The 24,952-nt window shown below is 39.1% G+C and overlaps 4 protein-coding genes across 4 annotated transcripts; 1 reads left to right on the top strand and 3 right to left on the bottom strand.

Moving 5' to 3' along the window:
• The first annotated feature begins 5,968 nt into the window (after positions 1–5,968).
• On the top strand, positions 5,969–6,901 carry LOC131135971 (olfactory receptor 11A1-like). The gene has a single exon (XM_058082408.2). It carries the CDS (start codon positions 5,969–5,971, stop codon positions 6,899–6,901), a length of 933 nt encoding a protein of 310 aa, XP_057938391.2.
• A 2,992-nt stretch (positions 6,902–9,893) lies between these two features.
• LOC144901563 (olfactory receptor 6N2-like) lies at positions 9,894–11,016 on the bottom strand. The gene has a single exon (XM_078795408.1). The coding sequence runs from the start codon at positions 10,824–10,826 to the stop codon at positions 9,894–9,896; it is 933 nt and encodes a 310-aa protein (XP_078651534.1). The 5' UTR covers positions 10,827–11,016.
• Positions 11,017–16,512: 5,496 nt separating this feature from the next.
• LOC131135970 (olfactory receptor 11A1-like) lies at positions 16,513–17,445 on the bottom strand. The gene has a single exon (XM_058082407.2). It carries the CDS (start codon positions 17,443–17,445, stop codon positions 16,513–16,515), a length of 933 nt encoding a protein of 310 aa, XP_057938390.2.
• Positions 17,446–19,915: 2,470 nt separating this feature from the next.
• LOC131135969 (olfactory receptor 10J4-like) lies at positions 19,916–20,848 on the bottom strand. The gene has a single exon (XM_078795407.1). The coding sequence runs from the start codon at positions 20,846–20,848 to the stop codon at positions 19,916–19,918; it is 933 nt and encodes a 310-aa protein (XP_078651533.1).
• Positions 20,849–24,952: the final 4,104 nt, after the last annotated feature.

Here is a 24,952-nt window from a genome sequence, read left to right as displayed (position 1 = left end):
CCAAAATGATATTCAACCACTATTATGTGATTGGTTATGCATTTCCTCATCCATGTCTTAAGTTATGTGTATTTATTTTTAAATATTTACTTATATAGTTGTATGTGTGTATGAAATGGTCATATTTAAACGCAGCAAGTCAGTAATTGTCTTGCGATTTGGAGAGTTTATTTAGAGTGCTATAAATTTTTATTTGAAATAATAGTACTTGTATTTTTATGTATGTAATTTAACAATTTTCCCCTCCTTCATCCTTATGCCCATCCCATTTATGGGATATGGAATGCAAAATGTTGTGATTGTTCCCAATAACTGCACCCCAATAAACTATCCTGACATGTACTTTTGTGTTTGTTTGAAGTCACATGGAGAGCCAAAATGATTTGATGAAGACATTATACATTCTTCTAATTATGCATCTCTAGAATCGATGTGATCAAAGATGCTCCTCGCCATGATGGCCAGGAGACAAAAGAAAGAAGCGTTTCTCCAGAGGACTCCACTCCCCCTCCAAATCACAACAATTACTGATTCGGTGTTCACTTCCTGTGTTTAAATATGGCATGACATGATGACATGGCATAAATAAATACAATTATATAACTAAATCTTCAAAAATAAATAAATAAATAAAAACACTTAATATGGAAATAAGACCAGTTTCATAACAAAAGGACAAATGGTTGCCACCAGTTTAACAACAACCACTGGCAGTGTTTCCCGATAAGAGTGTCAGCAAAAACAAGGGGGGGGCTCAACTAACCCAAGTGGCTCAACCAACCCAGCCTTTGTCAGATCCAGATCCAAACTCCTTTGCAGATATTAAAAATGAGTGTTGTTTTTAAACATTAAAAAAATACAATACCATTATAGGTTATGACCATTACTACAACTAATTAATTAGTTAAAAACTAGTTAATTCAAGAAATCTCAGAAACCTGGATTGATGCAAAGAAAGGCATGGATCCTGGGCTGGAAGGATATGACATGAACTATATAAACAGGAATAACAAAAGTGGAGGACGAGTGGCTCTGTACGTAACTATTGACATCTGTCAAGCAAAAATGTATTATTGAGCTATAGTTTGCACATGCACACACACACACACACACATCTATAATTTACACACACGCACCCATCTGTAAATAGATGAATGTTTTGTGTTATGTTGTAAATCTGTGAAGAAATGTAGTTTTTATTTTGACATCAAAATCTATTTTTGTTGCTTCATAGAAGTAAACAACTGTTCAGATGTTTGAGGTGTCAATAAAACAGCAAATATGGACGTCAACGTTCTGTTTGAATTTGCACAAAAAACAAATTTTCTCTGTTTTGAAAAAAAAATCTATATCAGGTGTTGTTGCTCAAACCACTCTATGTTCTAAAGACTCAAAAAGGCTAAAAGCAAACTTTTTTTCTGATGAAGAAAGAGAGCCTAAAGTTTTTTTACAAAGTTTATGTAGTCCTAAAACTCATAAACCCAAATATTCTGTGGGTCTTGAAAGTTCAGAAAAAAACAACAACAAAAAAACCCAAAGCAAAACAAAAACAAAACTCACGAAGCATCTTTCAGTTTCAGATTCACCATCTTACATTTGTTTTACAGTGTGATCGATTGATTGAAGCAAAAAGAATTTCAGGCGGACTTCCTGAAAAGGGAGACACCCCCCTCAGAATTGTCTTTGATGGTGTTCCCTACCCCTCAGGTCAAAAGAAGGGGAGTCTTTGATATCTCCAGGGGTCCCCTTTGAACCTCTACGACTGGCTTGCTTCTCTTGATAAAACATCCTGACTCGGTTCCATTTGGTCTGCTTCCTCATGGGAAGGTGTATTGGATACTTTCCCCGTCATGTTATCACAGCAATCTTTTCTTTTAAGTAGACACAAGTAAGGGAGACTTGCATTCTTTAACATTTGAGCTCTGTATTACTATATTCAAATAAAAACTGGCTAGAGCAGGGGTCTCAAACACGCTGCCCGCGGACCAAGTGTGGCCTGCAGGACACCAGTTTGAGGCCCCCGCCTTGATATGAAAGTTTAATGTTAGTGCGGCCCGCGCAAGTTTGATATGGATGCTGTATGGTATCATGTACCCAGAAAAAATGATTACGTTTGATTAATGTTCATGTTAAAGGTTAAATAACTGTTAATAGTTATCCTCCCTATCCGTGTGGAAGTGGTAAGTTTTTGGCTATTTAAGTTTAAAGGAAATAACTTGAAGGCTACCGTTTAGGTCGCTAGCTCTCTAGTTTGCGAGTTAGCATGTGTCTCAAGACCCTGCAGTTGCGCAATATGTTGTAAATAAAAAAAGTATAAATGTGACTATAGTCGTGTTTTGTCATGTCTACAGGGCTCTAATAATGCTTTGTTAATTTTAATCTGAAAAAAATAATTTGTCTACCCACCAACTATGTGGTTTCTTAAGTTTTTATTATTTGCCATTTTATTATTATTATTATATTTATTTATTTATTACTGATTGATTGATTTTCTTCATTCTTGATTTGTTTATTTATTTTTCATCTTATTTTGTGCAGAAAAATAAGAATTAAGATATTTGAGAACAGTGGAATGTTTTATCAGAGCTTTTATTGTAGAAAATTGGAACCAAAGCACTGAAAAAGTTTGTATATTTTTCTGTTTTTAATAAATGTGTTTTGTTTTGTTTTGGAAAACCTGATGCGGCCCAGCCTTGCCCAGACCCTAGCTCCAGTGGCCCCCAGGTAAATTGAGTTTGAGACCCCTGGTCTAGAGGATATATAAAGTTATAACAAGTACTTATGTTGGCTCACAGAAAAATACATACATGTTTACATATGACCAATATTGTTAAACCCTCTCATGTTGTCTCTCCTCCTTTTTTGCCACATGCGGTGGTGCGAGGGACGGATGCGTGGGTGCGCTGCGCTGTGCCGCACTGCAGCGTATTATTACAAAGCACTTCTGTTTTGTTCCCTTGGCCTAGAAAATAAACTGTAGGATGTAGTAGTTAATATGTCAATACTGCTCAGTAAGAATAGCACCCCAATATTTAGCGTCATTATCTCTCACGGTAGAGTATTGCTATGCTAACATTAGGTATATATTTTTCACCCTGCCCAATGCCATGCGTTGTTTTGTCACTGGACTTTTCAGGCTACCGTGATATGATATTTCTCCAAAGTGCATGACCTGCACTTGTTTTGGTCTGCTGCCCCCTGTTGTCTCTGTTCTGTCCTGCAGCAGACTCCTGCCTTGTTCTCCTGATTTGCACACATGTTGTCCATCAGCCATTAGGCCTTCATATACCACTCCACTTCCATTGTTCCCTTGTCAGATCATTTGCCTTGTCATGGCCTTGCCCTGCCTGCATGTCGCATACTTCCTTTTTGCTGCTGACCTTTTGTCTTTCTGCCTTGTACTCTCATTTTTGCTGCCTACTGTCTGTAAGTAGTTGAGCCACTTTTTAAATAAGATAAGATATGCCTTTATTCGTCCCTCAGTGGGGAAATTTGTAATCCTTATTTGCTACTTTGTACTCTTTTGTTTGTACTTTTAGCTTCCCAGTGACCTTCTGTTACTGGCGTATTTTGTTGTACTCTGTTTTTTCCTCCTCTTTGATTATTATTAAGATTAAGATATGACTTTATTCGTCCCTCAGTGGGGAAATTTGTATTGCACAGCAGCAAGAGTACAGAGTCAGTTAAGCCGTACAAAATACACAATATAGAAAAATAAACAATATAAACAACCCAAGTATTAACAAAATCAACAGTTTTTCCCAGTTATATACAATACAGTATTTAGATAATATGTAACAAGATGAGATATATGACCAGTCTATACACTGAGATCTTGTTAGAGAGTTAATATGATACTAAATACTATATGATATTAAATACTTTTTACAAAAACTTTGATTTACATTCAGATTCAAACCATAACATGAAAGGTAATAAAATGAAATAAACATCAAGTTGAGGTTTGTTGTACAGTATTGATGTCAGACTGGAGTTTAATAGGAGCTACCAAAACAAACATCATGATGGTGATGGTGTCATCAAGGGAGCTTGGGTGCTTGTTTGTCAGACACAACATCCCATCAGGCCATCTCACTGTGACCACTGGCTCATTATTAGTTGTTCCAGTGTATTCCCCTTGATGTGTGCCTTGTTGTTCACCTCTTGTTACAGTATCCTGACGACACTCTCATTCCTAATTAGCCACAGTGCGCCCCGCTACGTCCTTAATTGTGGTCAACCAGCATCCATATGAAATGACATCACTTGTGTGTGTGTGTGTGTGTGTGCTAGTAAACAGGGGAGGGAAGGGGAAGTTAGTTGGAAAAACAAAAAAATAAAAATAAAAAGTTCTCGAAATCTGTGATTGGCTGGCGACCAGTCCAGGGTGTACTGCGCCTCTCGCCCGAAGACAGCTGGGATAGGCTCCATCACCCCCGCGACCCTTGTGAGGAAAAAGCGGTAGAAAATGAATGAATGAATGAATGAATGAAAGTTCTCGAATTGACATATTCAGGCCTCAGTGACACGTTCAACCCTGACCATGTGTTTCCTTAAATTCTTCTATGACGTAATTTGGCATTTTTAATCAGGCTGTTATCATTTGAATATTAACTAAGCTTTTATACAGGCAGATATTTAACCTAAAGTTACTCCCTTGGATATATCATTCATTCATTCATTTTCTACCGCTTTTCCTCATGAGGGTCGCGGGGGGTGCTGGAGCCTATCCCAGCTGTCTTTGGGCGAGAGGCGGGGTACACCCTGGACTGGTCGCCAGCCAATCACAGGGCACATATAGACAAACAACCATTCACACTCACATTCATACCTATGGACAATTTGGAGTCGCCAATTAACCTAGCATGTTTTTGGAATGTGGGAGGAAACCGGAGTACCCGGAGAAAACCCACACATGCACGGGGAGAACATGCAAACTCCACACAGAGATGGCCGAGGGTGGAATTGAACCCTGGTCTCCTAGCTGTGAGGTCTGCGCGCTAACCACTCGACGGTCGAGTATCATGATGGATAATTAGTATTTCCAGATGCAAAGCTACATATTATTGTTCACTCCACAGCCAGTAATGTAATTTTAATAAACTTTTGTACATTAATTGTATAGATAGATAGATTATTGGCTCTAGTCGGGATGGAAATATGTCTGCTAAGAGTCTTTCCACTGTGTCCTTCCTATGGGCCTTCATTGGTTTTCTGCTGAATCAAAGCACCTGTTTCTTAAAGTGCTCATGACACTAAAACATGTTAATGTAGTTATTTTCACCATTAAAGACAACATTAAAAGGTGTTGGAATCTGAAATGTTGAAATATTTACCTTTTTTTAAAACATTTTTTTGTCACTGAAACCAGTCTCCAGAAAGAGGGGGAAGTGATATACGGCCAAGAAACCCACCCAGAAATAGAGTACACCTATCAACAAAAAATTGGAATTGACCTGCAGTGTGAATATAACTTGAGTTACATCGTATTGTACCTCTGTCCCAAAGTTGGTACCTAAAATCGTGTGACACCAAGTTTATGCCACATGCCTCAAATCCTTGGTTCCTAACAGTCTGGCCATCTCTGTTTCCAATATAACTTCCTCCTCTATGAAGGTTTCATTAGAGAATTGCATCGTGGCTATTGAGAATGTTGACAATGGTCTAATGATTGTAATCACCCAAAAGATTACAGAACGCCTCCCCAACTTGGAGGCCAATTGCCGATCACCATGAAGACTTGGAGGAGCTTGTTGACATGACAGCAACTCTTGGTGGAATGCTTAATGAGATCCATGGAGGGTGGTCAAGTCTTATAAATGTCTACTCGAATACTTCATAATTTGTATCGTGGAGATGAAGGGTAACATCAGGTACCTGGATGTGGATCAATGTGATCTTCATTCATTGTCAGAATCTTGTTTGCTTTGACACAGCCTGCTAGTCTTTTTCATCTGGGACTAACTTCATGGATGCTGAGTTCAATGGAACATATATAACTCTTGGTGGCTATGTAGGAGTGGACAAATACGGATATCTTTATTTTGTTATCTTGTTGGCATTATATCTCCTCATCCTCTGTACTAATTTAACCATCATATATGTCATCTGTATTCACAGGAACCTTCATGAGCCTATGTACATTTTCATTGCAGCTTTGTCGGTCAACTCTATTTTGTTTAGCACTACTATCTACCCCAAACTTTTCATTGATGTCTTATCCCAAAGACAGATCATTTCTCATTCAGCTTGTATGTTTCAGAGTTTTATGTTTTATTCTTTAACTGGTTCAGACTTCCTCTTGCTGTCAGCCATGGCTTATGACAGGTATGTGTCTATCTGCAAACCTCTGCAATATCCAACTATCATGGGAAGAATAACTGTTACTGTTCTCTTGGCCTTGGCCTGGTTTATACCTGCACTTGAGGTTGCCGTAGCGATTGCGATTAATTCTAAACAGAAACTCTGTGACTTTACAACAGATGGAATTTTTTGCAACAATAAATTGTTTAAGCTTTACTGTGTACAATCAACAGTTCTTAATGTTTACGGTTTGATTTTCATTGTCAATGCCGCTGTTATTCCTGTGATTTTCATCCTTTTTACCTATATCAAGATATTTATCATAACTTATCACAGTTGTGTAGAAGTCAGGAAAAAGGCGACAGAGACATGTTTACCTCATCTGATGGTTTTAATCTTCTGCCTTTTTTTGTCTGTATTTGATGCCATTTCAGCTCGATTGGACTCAGATCTTCTAAAAAGTGTCAATTTAATCATGAGTTTACAAATAGTTGTGTACGGTCCTCTGTTCAATCCAATCCTCTATGGAGTGAAAATGAAAGAAATCTCAAAGCACATCAAGAGATTGTTGTGTCAGACCATGACCAAAAGCATATGATCACACCTGATAGCAGTGGAAAAAGTCCTTTCCATATGGGGAGCATATGGGGTTTAGAAGGTATACGTACATGGAAGAAAAAAAAGAATGCTGAAAACCACACTGTCTGATATAATTTATCATTTATTTTTAAAATCTACAATCTAACAAGGTTTCTGTGACTTTCACTCTTGTTTTCTATAATCAGTTAATTGTAATTTATGTTTGTAATTAAATATTTTTTACATTGACTTACAATAGTGTGGAATAGTGTTTGCCCCCTTCCTGATTTCCTGTTGTTTTTTTGCATGTTTGCCACACTTTAATGTTCCAGATCATTCAGCACATTTAAATATGAGTCAATGACAACACAACTGAATACAAACTGCAGTTTTTTAATGAAATATTTTATTATTGAGTGAGAAAAAACATCCAAACCGACATGGTTCCCTGTGAAAAAGCGATTGTGGATAATGTTTCTCTCAAAGACCCAAGGTCATCTTAGGTTATGTTTTAATAGAGGGGCAATTGCTTTTTCACCCTGGGCCATGTTGCTTTGAATTTTTTTAAAAGTTTCATTTAAAAACTGTTTTTCAATTGTGAACACATACACACATATGTCACTGCATGTCAATGCATGTCATTTTTTAAATATTTTATGTTATTAAATAACATATCTTGTTAAATTGTTCACAAATAAGTTTATTAATAAAAAAAATATTTTCTTGTCCTATGTTTTGTGTTTAGAAAACAGTTTGTTTTGTGTTCTATCCCATCCTATCCCAGCTGTCTTCCGGCGAGAGGTGGGGTACACCCTGGACTGGTCGCCAGCCAATCACAGGGCACATATAGACAAACAACCATTCACACTCACATTCATACCTATGGACTATTTGGAGTCACCAGCATGTTTTTGGAATGTGGGAGGAAACCGGAGTACCCAGTCGTACGTTTAAGGGTTCATTTCAAAATTCTTTTATTTGCTTTTAAATCTCTCAACAGTCTTGCCCACCGTACCTCTCTGAGCTTTGCCATTTTTACACTCCGTCCCGGTCTCAGGTCAGCTGATCAGCTGCTCCTGAGAGAGCCTAAAACAAAGCGGAAGCTCAGGGGTGATCGTGTCTTTGCTGTTGCAGCCCCCAAACTTTGGACTAATCTGCCTCAGCATATCGGACAGGCCTCCTATCTGTCTGTTTTAATCCCATTTTAAGACCCACCTCTTCTCCTTGGCTTTTAACAGTCAGTAGGAGGCTGACTTCTTGAATGAATGAAACCCATGTCTTCCGTGTGTGTGTGTGTGTGTGTGTGTGTGTATGTATGCGTGTCTGTTCTTCTCTCTGCTCTCTCTGTGACACATGCTGGATGAAAAGAGGGTTCATCGGTGATGAGTGGGCTCTCATCTTGTTCAGCCTCTTTGTGGAGGCTACTAGCTACTGTAGCTACTAGCTACTAGTGACCGTAGCTACTGTAGCTACTAGCCTAGCTGCAGTTAGCCAACTCTGTGACTCTGTATTTTATTTTTTCTTGTGAATTTGTTATTGTGTTTTAAATATGTTTGTTCTCGATTAATTGAAAAAAGTCAGTAAAATACTGAATTACTAAAATATTTGATAGCTTCAAATGAAAGGAAAGGTATACAAAACTGTGGTGAGACCAGCCATGTTGTTTGGCCTAGAGACAGTGCCACTGAAGACAAGACAGGAAGCAGAACTGGAGGTAGCAGAGATGAGGATGCTGAGGTTCTCATTGGGAGTGACCAGGATGGATAGGATCAGGAAGGAGTACATCAGAAGGACATTACATGTTAGATAAAGTCAGAGAGGCCAGACTGAGATGGTTGGGACATGTCCAGATGAGATATGATGAATACATTGGTAGAAGGATGCTGCGTTTAGAGCTGCCAGGTAGGAGGCGTAGAGGAAGACCAAAGAGGAGGTTTATGGATGTAGTGAAGGAGGACATGAGGGTAGTTGGTATGAGAGAGACAGATGGAGAACAGAGGGTTGGATGGAGGATATTGATTAGCTGTGGTGACCCCTGAAGGGAAAAGCCCAAAGAGAAAGAAGAAGCGCTATCAACATCAAAGGGGCTTCCTGAAGAGCCCTGATGTAAACAGTGTTAAGTGAACCCCGCCTCTCACCTGAAGACAGCTGGGATAGGCTCCAGCATACTGGCGACCTTCATGAGGATTAGCAGTAGAAAATGAATGAATGAGACCCCCACAATCTCAGCCAAGAAAAAACCTGTGTGTTCAAGTCCCTGTTGAAGGCCCAGGTACATTATATTATTATACGAATTATATTTTGGCGGCGGAATGGAGGCACACTAATAACACTCAAGAACACATCATGAACAACACGTGATGTGTGATTGGCTTAAGATGCTACACTCAATTCCAGCTCAGTGTGTAGTTCAAGGTACCCTGTGAAACATTTAGTTTAGTTTAGCTTGGTGTTAATCTTAATGACTCTCCATGCTAACTCCATTACGGACACAAAAGTACAAGTACATACATAGAAGTTGTCAATGATGATTTATCCACTGTAATGTTCATGGTTTTATTTGTTTCAAACATGCTTCACAAAGTTACATTCAAGTACATCCCGTGTTTACAGTCACATAATATAAAAAAAGAGCTTATTTATTTCTACCTTTTCTCCATATCTCAGCAAGTACTGATAGTGTGTTCTCTTCCTGTGTTTAAATATTAATAATGTAAGTAAAATAATAATGATAATTATAATGCATTACAGGAATAACAATCACATGGAAATAAGTACAAAGTTTCAATAAATATAGGAGTAAAAAGTCACACAAATACAGTATAGTGAATAAATCAATGCAGGGTATACAATAAGCAACAATTCATTTAAAAATAGAGACAAATTCAATGCAGGATCAATTATATCAGACAGTACGGTTCTCAGCATATTTATGTACAGATATGCTGATGTAAATGACTTTTCCCAAGGATTACATGGAGAAATAAAGACTTCACTGCTAACAAGAGTAATTATATGTTTTTGGTCATGAGATGACGAAACAATCCCTTGATGTGTTTTGAGATTCCTTTCATTTTCACTCCATATATGATTGGATTGAACAAAGGATTATACACAAATATCAGCAACGTCATTACTGAATGTACACTTTTTGGAATATTTGACTCCAATCGCACTGTAATGATATCAAATATACTGAAACAAGAGAAGCACATTAAAACCATCAGATGAGGTAAACATGTCTCTGCGGCTTTTTTCTTAATGTCTACACAACTGCGATAGGTTATTACAAATATTTTTATGTAGGTAAAAAGGATGAAAATCACAGGAATGACAATCAAATTTAGCATGATAAACAAACCATAAACATTAAGAACAGCTGATTGTACACAGTGAAGCTTAAGTATTCTATTATTACAAAACATTCCTCTTATTGTGTAGTCACAGAGTTTTTGTTGAGAATTAATTACAGCTGCCGCTCCAAGCTGGCTTGCAGGCATAAACCAGGCCAAGGCCAAGAGAACAGTAACAGTTATTCTTCCCATGATAGTTGGATATTGCAGAGGTTTGCAGATAGACACATACCTGTCATAAGCCATGGCTGACAGCAGTAAGAAGTCTGAAATACCCATAGAATAACCCATAAAATATTGAAACATACAAGCTGAATGAGAAATGATCTGTCTTTGGGATAAGACATCAATGAAAAGTTTGGGGTAGATAGTAGTGCTAAACAAAATAGAGTTGACCGACAAAGCTGCAATGAAAATGTACATAGGCTCATGAAGGTTCCTGTGAATACAGATGACATATATGATGGTTAAATTAGTACAGAGGATGAGGAGATATAATGCCAACAAGATAACAAAATAAAGATATCCGTATTTGTCCACTCCTACATAGCCACCAAGAGTTATATATGTTCTATTGAACTCAGCATCCATGAAGTTAGTCCCAGATGAAAAAGACTAGCAGACTGTGTCAAAGCATGAAATGAAGATCTCACAAACAGCTGATGTGACTCTTCGTCTCCACAATGCAAACATTAGAGACTGGTTCATCCTCCGTGGATCTTGTTGAGTGTTCCACCAAGAGTTGCCGTCATTGTCATATGAGCAGTCAATGCTGAGAAGAGTAAGTAGCCATCCACCTTATAAGGATGGCTCACAGGATGGAGACTGTCTGCAATTGGCCTCCAAGTTGAGGAGGCGTTCTGTCATCTTTAGGGTGGTTACAATCATCAGACCATCCATTCTCAATGTCCACTAATGTAATTCCCTGCTGACTGTCATTTTAAAGAGGATGTCACAAAAGCTCTTCTTACAAAAACTCATCTTGATTCATGTTGATGTCTTAGCCAATGACAGACTAATATCCAACATTCTAAAGCATTCTTTGTGCAGCCTTACATGCTATTGTCATTAATAGAACCGCCTTAAACTGGTTGAAATCCAGTTTGTCAGATTGCTTCCAGGTTGCAAATCATTTGGCTGTGCATATTGTCATTCATGTAGGTCATTGTATTCGCAGGGCTATGAATTGATTGCAACTGGACTGTTGATATAGTTCCCTTAGGGGCCATCCATAATTTTCAACATTTTCACGAGCGTACAAACCGTACGAGGGGGGGAGGGGTTAAGACATCAACGTACGCTTTTTTGAAAACCAGAAAATGTCGATGTCTGTATGTTCGAACCGCGGGACGCAGTCAAATTTTAGCTCAAATAGACTGGTCCCCTGTCGTCGCATGCTCGCACGAGAGCGTACCAGTCCACGCAATACTCCACGTAGCTCTGCATGCTTCGCATTCCAACACAACAATCAGACAATGGCAGACCCCGGTGATTCCGATTACCTATTTTCGTTCATCAAAAAGAGAATTACTGCCATACAACAATACATCAATGTTTACTGCTTTGTGCATTCGGAAAGAAAGCGGAAGGACGCTGTAGCGGCTGGCCAGGCGGCTTGGAAAGGTTCCAAATCGAAGGAATCGAGCAGGGCGGATTTGTTCCGAAGTGCCGTTGCGAAAATGGAGAAGATCAAAACTAAACCGACCATCCTGAATCTATTCGCCAGCTCTGTGTTTATTTTCTACATTTGGGCATGGACCTGGCTGTGATTGCCATTTTCTGAATGACTCTGTGGTGGTGAATTTGACTTTGTGGACAGTGCAGTAACAATCAATGTGATTTTCACTTCCTGACTTGACTATAGGTGTGATTGTTAAGCCTTTTCAAAACAGTTGTGGCATCTTTATTGCATACTTCGCATTGAGTTGAGTTCAAGGGTTGTGTCCATCATTTCAAAGAAGATTTTATCTCCTCAGGCTTTTGGAAACCAGGGGCAACTCTTCTGCTCCTTGAGTAATCATGTGTGTATACAAGAAGTATTCCCTTGATTAAAAAATCCTGTGGAAAACAGTTGTTGCATCAGGACGTTTCTACATGTATCATTTGATAGAAAGAACAATACAAAAAGACCAAATTTGTAATACCTTTGTATTTTCTTGAAAGAAAAATACAGTAAACCTCGGATATATCGGATTCAATTGTTCCACTGGTTTTGTCCGATATAAGCGAAATCCGTTATATGCGTATACCGGAAAATGTCCGCCACATTCATTACACGGACGCGCAATGCCATGGGGGAACTTTCTTTGATCCATGTTCACAGCCAAAGCTGAAGATTATAACATCTTTGTATGAATTACAGACATGTACATGAGTATGTACAACGAAATAAAAAAAAATCTCAAATCTGTAGAAATGCCTTCTTGTTGCTATTAGGGAGGTTTAGAAACCAAACGATAAACGTAAACGCAAACGATAATGACGTCACATGCTATTGACAAGTCGGCAAGTTCCCATACATTTCAATAGCATGTGACGTCATTATCGTTTGCACTTACTCTATAAACAACAAGAAGGCATTTCTACAGATTTGAGATTTTTTTTTTTTCGTTGTACATTCTCATGTACAGTGCATCCGGAAAGTATTCACAGCGCTTCACTTTTTCTACATTTTGTCATGTTACAGCCTCATTCCAAACTGTATTAAATTAATCTCTTACCTCAAAATTCTACACAAAATACTCCATTATGACAATGTGAAAAAAGGTTTTTTTGACATGTTTTGAATTTATTAAAAATAGAAAACAAAAAAATCACATTTACATAAGTATTCACAGCCTTTGCTTAATACTTTGCTTAATATGATCCACCTTTGGCAGCAATTACAGCCTCAAGTCTTTTTGAATATGATCCCACAAGTTTAGCACACCTATCTTTAGGCAGTTTTGCCCATTCTTCTTTGCAATAAGTCTCAAGCTCCATCAGGTTGGATGGGAGACGTCTGTGCACAGCCATTTTCAGATCTCTCCAGAGATGTTCGATCGGATTCAAGTCTGGACTCTGGCTGGGCCACTCCAGGACATTCACGGAGTGGTTCTGAAGCCAATCTTTTGAGATCTTGGCTGTGTGCTAATGTCTACTGTCTATATGGTCAAGGTACATGACCAGTCTACTGAGGTCAAGAGCGCTCTGGAGCAGGTTTTCATCCAGGATATCTCTACGTATATATTGCTGCATTCATTTTCCTTCTATCCTGACTAGTCTGCCAGTTCCTGCTGCTGAAAAACATCCCCACAGCATGATGCTGCCACCACCATGCTTCACTGTAGGGATGGTATTGGCCTGGTGATGAGCAGTGCCTGGTTTCCTCCAAACATGGCGCCTGGCATTCACACCAAAGAGTTCAATCTTTGTCTCATCAGACCAGAGAATTTTGTTTCTCATGGTCTGAGAGTCATTCAGGTGCTTTTTGGCAAATTCCAGACGGGCTGCCATGTTCCTTTTACTAAGGAGTGGCTTTCGTCTGGCCACTCTACCATACAGGCCTGATTGGTGGATTGCTGCAGAGATGGTTGTCCTTCTGGAAGGCTCTCCTCTCTCCACAGAGGAACGCTGGAGCTCTGACAGAGTGACCATCGGGGCCTTGGTCACCTCCCTGACTAAGGCCCTTCTTCCCCGATCGCTCAGTTAGAAGGCCGGCCAGCTCTAGGAAGAGTCCTGGTGGTTCCAAACGTCTTCCATTTACGAATAATGGAGGCCACTGTGCTCATTGGGACCTTCAAAGCAGCAGAAATTTTTCTGTATCCTTCCCCAGATTTGTGCCTCAAGACAATCCTGTCTCGCAGGTCTACAGACAGTTCTTTTGACTTCATGCTTGGTGTTTGTGCTCTGACATGCACAGTCAACTGTGGGACCTTATATAGACAGTTATTATATTTCCAAATCATGTCCAATCAACTGAATTTACTGCAGGTGGACTCCAGTTAAGCTGTAGAAAGATCTCAAGGATGATCAGTGGAAAAAAGATGCACCTGAGCTCAATTTTGAGCTTCATGGCAAAGGCTGTGAATACTTATGTAAAGGTGATTTTTTTGTTTTCTATTTTTAATAAATTCAAAACATCTCAAAAAAACCTTTTTTCACATTGTCATAATGGAGTATTTTGTGTAGAATTTTGAGGTAAGAGATGAATTTAATTCAGTTTGGAATGAGGCTGTAACATGACAAAATGTAGAAAAAGTGAAGCGCTGTGAATACTTTCCGGATGCACTGTACATGTCTGTAATTCATACAAAGATGTTATAATCTTCAGCTTTGGCTGTGAACATGGATCAAAGATGGATCAAAGGCCACGATGCGGCCATCCGATATACTATGCGAGGGAAATTGGAACGGGACTGGAGATTTTGTCCGAAATGGGCGAAATCCGTTATAAAAAATCCGATATATGCAATGAATTTTATTGGAAATGCATTACAGAAAAATCGGTTCTTTTTTATCTGTCCGTTGTGAGCGAATTTCCGATATATCCGAGTCCGATATATCCAAGGTTTACTGTACAAAAAAGAGGCATTTGATATACAATGTTGATGGGTAGTGACTGATTGACCAGAGTCCCAAAATACAGCCAGAAAACACTATTGGATTGGATATGTTCGAATTTCCTGGCTGTATTGGGTCAGTTGGTCATGGACCTATCAACATTTTTCATTTGGGATTGTACTCTTTTTTTGGGGGGGGGGGGTTGCTCAAAAGAGTACGGTTTGTACGCTCGTGAAAATGTTGAAAATTATGGATGGCCCCTTAGGAAGTATCATTAGAATGACGTATTGTCTGAAATACCTATGGAACCATGTTTTCCAAGAATGTGTAAGTCCCCAAATTCATGTGTCCACAAGCAGCCAGAATGATAAACAACAGTCAGCAAGAAATGATTTTGTTGCTCGGGAGACCAAAGGATCCCTTTGGAAGGCCACACTGTTCACAGTCGTGGTTTCGAGGTCCGTGGCATTAAATTGGTGTCATGTTGTAACGTCATGTCCCCGTGCATGGGAGTGAAGGTACTTTGGACAATGGTATGACTAACTAAATGAATGACGAGCCTCAGACAGAAGAACCCCTTGTGGATGAAGATGTCTCAATACAGATTGCTTTTTTATGGATTGGAGATCTGAGGTTTGAGGCTGTGTTTTTGCAGCAGGTCGGAAAGTAAACAAAGCCATATCAGTGGTGTGGAAGTACTTTAATCCATCCATTTTCTATACTGCTTATCATCATTAGGGTCGCAAGGGTGCTGGAGCCTATCCCAGCTGTCTTCGGGCGAGAGGCGGGGTACACCCTGGACTGGTCGCCAGCCAATCACAGGGCACATATAGACAAACAACCATTCACACTCACATTCATACCTATGGACAATTTGGAGTCGCTAATTAACCTAGCATGTTTTTGGAATGTGGGAGGAAACCGGAGTACCTGGAGGTACGTTTTTGGATTCATTTCAAAATTCTTTTATTTGCTTTCAAATCCCTCAGCGGTCTTGCCTGCCGTACATCTCTGAGCTTCACCATTTTTACACTCCGTCCCGGTCTCAGGTCAGCTGATCAGCTGCTCCTGAGAGAGCCTAAAACAAAGCGGAAGCTCAAGGGGGATGGTGCCTTTGCTGTTGCAGCCCCCAAACTTTGGAATAATCTGCCTCAGCATATCATATCTGTCAAGTCACAGATATTACAATAAAAACACAAAAGTACATGTCAGGATAGTTTATTGAGGTGCAGAAGATGTCAACAATCACAACATTTTACTTTCCATATCCATGCATCATTGGTAATATTAATGCTTTTATTTGTTTCAAACATAATTACGCTATTTATATTACACTATTACACATACCCAAACAGGAGAAGGAATAAACAATGCTTATTTAATGCTACTCCTTTTCTATATCCTAACAATTACTACTGATTTGTTAACTTCCTATGTGTGAATATATTTCTAACAGGGAAAGAATAGAGAATGTGTGACAACACATAGATGACTTATGCAGCGATGAAGGGAGAAAAGAGTATGAAAGTACATACATAAATATAATATGAACATTGGTAATACATTCAAAGAGAAGTATAAATAAATAGAAACATTGTATATTGTAAAAGTAAATGCAAGAAAACAAAGCAATAACGTATTAAATGAAAATCGCTGAATACAATTCTCAGTTTTCTTGTAAACATCATATGCTAATATATTACCTTTCCTAAAAATTACATGGAAAAAAAAAAGATCATATGCTTTTGGTCGAGAGATGACACAACAATCTCTTGATGTGTTTTGAGATTTCTTTCATTTTCACTCCATATATGATTGGATTGAACAGAGGACCGTACACAACGACTTGTAAACTCATGATTACATGTACACTTTTTGGAAGATCTGACTCCAATCGAGCTGAAATGACATCAAATACACACAAAAAAAACCAGCACATTAAAACCATCAGATGAGGTAAACATGTCTCTGTAGCTTTTTTCCTGACTTCAAAACAACTGTGATAAGTTATGATAAATATCTTTATATATGTGAAAATAATCAAAATCGCAGGAACAGCAACAACATTTAGCATGGAAATCAAACCATAAAGATTAAGAAATGTTGATTGTACACAGTAGAGCCTATAAACCTTATTGTTGCAAAAAAATCCATCTGTTGTAAAGTCACAGAGTTTTTGTTTAGAATTCACTACAATCGCTACGGCAACCTTGACTGCAGGTATTAACCAGGCCACAGTCAAGAGAACAGTAACAGTTATTCTTCCCATGATAGTTGAATATTGCAGAGGTTTGCAGATAGACACATACCTGTCATAAGCCATGGCTGACAGCAGTAAGATATCTGACGTGCTTAAAGAATAGAACATAAAATATTGAAACATACAAGCTGAATGAGAAATGATCTGTCTTTGGGATAAGACATCAATGAAAAGTTTGGGGTAGATAGTAGTGCTAAACAAAACAGAGTTGACCGACAAAGCTGCAATGAAAATGTACATAGGCTCATGAAGGTTCCTGTGAATACAGATGACATATATGATGGTTAAATTAGTACAGAGGATGAGGAGATATAATGCCAACAAGATAACAAAATAAAGATATCCGTATTTGTCCACTCCTACATAGCCACCAAGAGTTATATATGTTCTATTGAACTCAGCATCCATGAAGTTAGTCCCAGATGAAAAAGACTAGCAGACTGTGTCAAAGCGTCTTACAGTTCATCTCCACAATACACAGACTAAGATGTTGGATTAAGACCACGTTTTTGACAAAACCACACTCCGTGCATCTCATTAAGTACTCCACCAAGAATTGCTGTCATGTCAGCAAGCCTATTCGAGTCTTCATGGTGATGTGGATGGAACTTTCTATGAGCAGTCAATGCTGAGAAGAGAAAGTAGCCATCCACCTTATAAGGATGGCTCACAGGTTGAAGATTGCCTGCAATTGGCCTTCAAGTTGAGGAGGCGTTCTGTGATCTTTTGGGTGGTTACAATCATCAGACCATTATGCCAAAAGGGAGGTGGGTCATTGGTCATTAATACTACTACTACTCTGGCATACGTTCATATTTAGATGGCTACCCCAAAGATAGACAGTGAGCTTTGCTTAAGTTTGAATCCACTGAGGGATGACACCACTATTTTGCGTAATAAACTCCTGATCAGCTAGGAGACGAGGGTTCAATTCCACCCTTGGCCATCTCTGTGTGGAGTTTGCATGTTCTCCCCGTGCATGCGTGGGTTTTCTCTGGATACTCCAGTTTCCTCCCACATTCCAAAAACATGCTAGGTTAATTGGTGACTCCAAATTGTCCATAGGTATGAATGTGAGTGTGAATGGTTGTTTGTCTATATGTGCCTTGTGATTGGTTGGCGACCAGTCCAGGGTGTACCCCGCCTCTCGCCCGAAGACAGCTGGGATAGGCTCCAGCACCCCCCGTGACCCTCGTGAGGATAAGCGGTAGAAAATGAATGAATGAAACTCCTGATCAAAATCTTAAGACCAGTTGAGAAATTCCATGAGATTCATGGGATGAGATAAGCTGATGAGAATACATACTTCGTATCAAACGCCATAGCTGTTTGGGGATGGCGGAAAATTGTAATCTCATTAGTTGGCATCATACTTTCACCTGCCGTCAGGTTGAGATCCCATTATGTGTTTTTGATCTGACATCAGATGTGGTGGGACAACCAATGCAAAAATGTACATGCTTGTTCATATGGTTACATTACATAGTGTTTGCTGGGATTGTTTATTGCATTAAAATGTGTCTGACACTCTGAAAAGTCAGGAATTTACCACTGCGCAGGGTGCGCTTTTCCTGCACCAAGAATAGACCAGGTTGGAGCTGGCGGTGCGCTGTTTTGTCGCAGAATTTTTACTTTGCCACGCTGTAAATTGGGACACCTGCCGCTGGTGCTTCGCCATGCCCATTTCGGCACAGCCCAGTCTACCAAATTACCAAATTGGCTGCTGGAAGAAATTACCATTGAGGTGTGCCACGCTTCGCAACCCTGCGCCACTTTGCACTGCGCCATGAAAATAGAACCCACGGTTAGTGGAGTCACCGCAGGAGAGACAAAGATTTTTTTCATCTGATGCATTCCACAGATGTGAGATGACCTCCTCCGAGTTGCATAGGAACCTCAGCAGGAGACGAGAAGTGGAGAAGATATCATCCCAGGCTGTCTGGGCATGGAGGTCATTGGAGGTCACACATATAGGTTGCGGTCGCTGACATGATTTTCAATCTGAACTCCCAAAACAATGAGGTCATTGAGGTGATCAGGAGTCCCCAGTGGGATCACATGATTTTGAATCAAGAAAAATTGAGAGTCCAGTAAGACTATCAGCGGCAAGTGTTTTAAATGTTATGCCATAGTCAAAACACACATTAAATGGATTAATCACATGATAAACGAAAGAGCATTTGCTCTGTGCATTGGTTCAGCACCAAGAGTCTTCTTGTCAGTCATATCATCGTTTTGTCTCTTAGGAGCCAGCAGGTTTGGTGCATACTATCTTAATGATTTTATTTGTTTTAATCATGCTTGATTTGCTTTTTCCTACTGCTTTTTAGACACATGCAATTGTGAATTATACTATGTGTATTCCAATGTAACCTGTATATAAATTTAACCATTACCGTAAACCACAAGGTTAGATTACATGTTTATAGCTGCACAGTGAAACATGTCCAAAGAAGAGAAAGAGGAAACATAGCTTCTTTAATCCAACTCTTTCTCCATAACTCAGCAAGTGCTGGCTGTTCACTTCTAATCGTGACAGAAAATAATATGCAATGATGAAGGGTTATATTACATACCTACATATATAAAAATAGATTGATAATATATACATTATATTATTATTACACTACATATATTGAAATTAAGAATCACAAAGAAATTAAGAGATTATATGTCAATATACATACATCTAAAATAAAATACATATAACTCAATACAGGAGTAAAAAGTGACAGAAACACTGTATATTGCATAAATAAATGCAGAAAAAATGAAGCAAAAAAATCAAGATGAATGATGATGGTTCTCAGTTTTGTTCTTCCAAATATACGCTGTAAACACCATATACGAATGTCAAGAAAGAAATACTTCCATGCTATCAATGGATCATATGTTTTTGTTTACACAACAATCTCATGATGTGTTTCTTAATTTCTTTCATTTTCACCCCATATAGGATTGGATTGAAAAGAGGATTATAAACAACTATTTGTAAACTCATGATTAAATGTACACTTTTTGGAAGATCTGTCTCTGACCGAGCTGTAATGACATCATATACACCTAAACAAGAGAAGCAGATTAAAACCATCAGATGAGGTAAACATGTCTCTGCAGCTTTTTTCCTGACTTCTACACAACTGTGATAAGTTATGATAAATATCTTAATGTACGTGAAAATGATAAAAATCACAGGAACGGCAACAGCATTTAGCATGATAAACAAACCATAAAAATTAAGAAATGTTGATTGTACACAGTAAAGCTTCAACATTTTATTGTTGCAAAAGATTCCTCCTATTGTAAAGTCGCACACCTTTTGTTTAGAATTAATTACAATTGCTATTGTAAGCTCAAATGCAGGTATAAACCAGGCCAAGGCCAAGAGAACAGTAACAGTTATTCTTCCCATGATAGTTGGATATTGCAGAGGTTTGCAGATAGACACATACCTGTCATAAGCCATGGCTGACAGCAGTAAGAAATCTGACGTGCCTAAAGAATAGAACATAAAATATTGAAACATACAAGCTGAATGAGAAATGATCTGTCTTTGGGATAAGACATCAATGAAAATTTTGGGGTAGATAGCGGTGCTGAACAAAATAGAGTTGACCGACAAAGCTGCAATGAAAATGTACATAGGCTCATGAAGGTTCCTGTGAATACAGATGACATATATGATGGTTAAATTAGTACAGAGGATGAGAAGATATAATGCCAACAAGATAACAAAATAAAGATATCCGTATTTGTCCACTCCTACATAGCCACCAAGAGTTATATATGTTCTATTGAACTCAGCATCCATGAAGTTAGTCCCAGATGAAAACAGACTAACAGACTGTCAAAGCGTCTGACAATAAAGATCACATTGATTCATGTACAGATAGCTGATCTTATTCGTCAGCTCCACAAGGCACGTAGTGAAGTATTGGAGTAGACCTTTATAAGATTTGATCACCCTCCATGGATCTCATTACGTGCTCCGCCAAGAGTTGCTGTCATGTCAACAAGCTCCTCCAAGTCTTCATGGTGATGTGGATGGAACTTTCTGTTTAAGTGTATGAAGTCATTAATCTTATGAGGATGACTCGTGAGATAAAGACCTCAATTTGTAGCAAAATGCTGCAAAGTCATGATAAATGTTCTGTAGTGAATGCTATTTGCTAACATTAATAACATTAAGTGTCAAGCTCTTAAAGCCCAGGCTTGAGAGGCCCATCCATCATTTTCTATATATAGAGGTGGGATACACCCTTGTCAAAAAGACATATCCAAAATAAATACAAATTTAAAGTTTTATGATAGTTACTGGGTACTAGTTAACAAAGCTGCTTATTCAGTGAGTTTTAGCAGTACTACTTGTACCGTTTGGAAAGGTTACATGTTAGCTTTGAAACAGTGTACAGTTTGTTGCATTAATTTTTTGTTTGTCCAGTTATGCAGATGTATAGCATGTGTATATCCATGCAAACACCGATTAGCAGTGAATATAGCACCACAAACACATCCATGCTGCCCCCTGTACTGGGGGCTGGAGGTTTGAAAAGATTGGCCAGCATTGGTCAGCATGTTAATGGTTGCCATGTCAATAGTCATCATGTAAATCGTCATTGTGTCAAGGCTCAACATATCAATGAGCAACATGTCAGTGGTCGTCATGTTAATATTAACATGGTCAATGTGTGAAATCTCACTATATTGTATATTATATTGTACTTTTTCCACTTTTTTGACCTATAAATGTAGTGAGAATGTTGTATTCTCGTGTTAAATGATGCCAAAGTTTCAGATAATGAGGTTTGCACATTTGGGAGTGAACCCTGAACGAAGTTTGGGATGGGTCAAAACCCTCGGTTTCAAAAGACGTGGTAAAACTGCCCCTTTGTGATGTCACAGAGGGGCGGACATCCTTATATGGGCGTGTCTGAAAGCCGGGAAAGCCCCTCAACCGCCTCAGAGCTCTGCTCCTCTGTTTACTTGCTAGCAAAACCACATTAGTTTACAATTCCTAAAGAGGCCACCATCAGGCACAAGTGGTTGGAGTTCCTGATTCCCTACCAGCCAAAGAAATCAATTTTGATCTGTCAACGGCATTTCACATGGGCCAGTATGCAGCTGGACTGGCCGACAAACCTTCCAACGTTACTTGGTTGTGCGGACTGAGCAAGCAGTAAGTAACAATTTATCAGTGTCCTAACTGTGTTTATTTTGTGTAAGTCATGTAGCAAAAGCGCTAATACCCGTTCCCCAAAAAACCTAATGCTAAAATGCTAAAGCTACTTACCATTGAGAGACGTCTTGAAGTAACTTCTTTTCTTGAGGAACTTTGGACTGTCCAGTCTCTACTTCCAGATCGGATTCAGGATCCAACACATATGGCTTCATGTCAAAAGCCGACATTTTAAAAAGAAACATGGCGATTTATTCAACTCCTATGAAATTAGCGGCACAAACCGGAAGTGTTTCTACGCAGGAAAGAGCGTGACCAACCACAGCGGAGTGGGTGTGCCTGGAGGCGGGCCGTGGGTGAAATACATTAAAACAGACCGTTTTTGCAGGAACCAGGAAATCAAGTCAAGTCAAGTCAAGTTTATTTATATAGCCCTTAATCACAAAAGAGCCTCAAAGGGCTTAACAAGCAGGCAACAGTAGATGATAGACGATAGACGACAAACGACATCCCCTGATCTGAACCCCCATCAGGGCAAGGAAAAACTCAAAACCCATTAGGGAAAAAGAAACCTTGAGAAGGGGCCGCAGATGGGGGAATCCCTCTTCTAGGATGACCAAGCTGCAATGGATGTCGAGAGGTTAACGTGTGACAGTTAAATATAAACAGAGAGTATAATAGTCCAGGTCCAAGATGTAATGCCATTAGGACAGTTTGGCAGCCGCGGGTCTTGAGATGGTCACCATCCCTCTGCTGCAGCGCCTCCACAAGGTAGGCCACGTCAGATGTCCAGTTCCGTCAAGGCAACTTCCAAACAGCCTCGGGGGGGTATGGGAAAAAGCTGTATGGGAGAGAGAAGGAGCGGCAGTCAAAACAGGCAGGGAATATTTTTAACTAAACGCTAAAGTATAGAAATGAGTCTTAAGTCGGGACTTGAACATTTCTACTGAGGTAGCAGCTCTAATATTAACAGGTAGAGCATTCCACAACGTTGGGGCCCGAATGGAAAAGGCTCTAGAGCCCGCATACTTCTTTCTGGCTCTCGGGATAGTCAAAAGACCGGCGTGTTGTGAGCGTAGGTTTCTAGACGGAGCATAGGGTACAATTAGGTCAACCAGATAAAAAGGTGCCAACCCATGTAATATTTTGTAAACCAGAAGCAGTACCTTAAAGTCACATCTTAAATGAACTGGGAGCCAGTGCTGGTTGGCTAGTATTGGAGAAATATGGTCACACTTACGTGTCCTTGTAAGAAGTCACGCTGCAGCATTTTGTACTAACTGCAAGCTTTTGAGACTCGCCATTGGAAGACCAGAAAGCAGTACATTACAGTAGTCAAGGCGAGACGTGACAAATGCATGGACTAGGGTCTAGAAATGGATAGAATAGGTCGTATCTTCGCAATATTGCAAAGATGAAAAAATGCTGTTTTAGTAACATTCTTAATGTGTTTATGAAAGGATAGAGTCGGGTCCAATATCAAAATCAAAAGAAATACATTTGAATAGGTGCAGATTCTGGAAGAACTATAAAGCTTTCTCTGCTGGTTATCGTGTGTAGCTGCTCTATAGGAGTCTACAACTCAATAGAAGGGCCAAAAATGATCATAATAGGTCCCCTTTAACCAGCTAAGTCACACTGCATTTTTATTTACAATTTATTTATTATTTATTATTTATTATTTATTATTTATTATTTATTATTTATTATTTATTATTTATTATTTATTATTTATTATTTATTATTTATTATTTATTATTTATTATTTATTATTTATTATTTATTATTTATTATTTATTTACAAATACTGAACACTGTTTCTTTTGAGGGCTGCACGGCGGTTGAGTGGTTAGCGCACAGACCTCACAGCTAGGAGACCCGAGTTCGATTCCATCCTCCGGCGTCTCTGTGTGGAGTTTGCATGTTCTCCCCGTGCATGCGTGGGTTTTCTCCGGGTACTCCGGTTTCCTCCCACATTCCAAAAACATGCTAGGTTAATTGGCGACTCCAAATTGTCCATAGGTATGAATGTGAGTGTGAATGGTTGTTTGTCTATATGTGCCCTGTGATTGGCTGGCGACCAGTCCAGGGTGTACCCTGCCTCATGAATATAGTAATAATAAGTCTTACAGATCACTTACACACATACACAGTACACATACTGTATAGTGGGATAATAATGAATATACCAACTTCTGATCAATCCATGTCAATTTCAGACTTAAAATAATGTACAAATGTAAGCCCCACACATTTCCGGTTTAACGACGGCCACTTCCTGTTTATGTCCCCATCACAAGCAACTCTGGGTGATAATGCTGTGACACTTGAAGTAGTATTCCCAAGTTCTATGACTTTAGAGGGCACATTTTACCCGATAATATTGGCTACATTCTAAAAACTTGATGCTATTCCTCTTTGATTCTAAGGTTATCAAACTAACCTGAGAAGCTCCTGTAATGACTTGAGGTGTGAAATACACTCAATAATATCTACTAAAGTGCCGTTTATGATCATCTCAGGCAAAAGTTCAAAAGAACTTGACAAACACAAATATTTGATTTGATTTGATATGAAATGTATATCAAGCAGTGGGACATATTGTGGTTAATTAGGAGTGAACGAGTGATGTCAGGACACTGTAAGATGAGGGGAATAACAAGGTCAGCCTCACGGGATCACACTAGAAGAACTAATTATGAGCCAGTGGTCATAGTGAGGTGGCCTAATGGGATGTTG

The sequence above is a fragment of the Doryrhamphus excisus genome, linkage group LG12 (genome assembly GCF_037039965.1).
Source record: "Doryrhamphus excisus strain RoL-2023G ecotype Guam linkage group LG12, RoL_Dexc_Guam_v1.1, whole genome shotgun sequence".
Taxonomy (NCBI): Eukaryota; Metazoa; Chordata; class Actinopteri; order Syngnathiformes; family Syngnathidae; genus Doryrhamphus; species Doryrhamphus excisus.
The sequence above is the reverse complement of the archived record's forward strand: the minus strand, read 5'-3'. Positions and strand labels throughout refer to the sequence as shown.

Coding starts and splice junctions, on each gene's coding strand:
- LOC131135971 (XM_058082408.2), top strand. CDS start 5,969: ATGGATGCTGAGTTCAATGGAACATATATAACTCTTGGTGGCTATGTA.
- LOC144901563 (XM_078795408.1), bottom strand. CDS start 10,826: ATGGATGCTGAGTTCAATAGAACATATATAACTCTTGGTGGCTATGTA.
- LOC131135970 (XM_058082407.2), bottom strand. CDS start 17,445: ATGGATGCTGAGTTCAATAGAACATATATAACTCTTGGTGGCTATGTA.
- LOC131135969 (XM_078795407.1), bottom strand. CDS start 20,848: ATGGATGCTGAGTTCAATAGAACATATATAACTCTTGGTGGCTATGTA.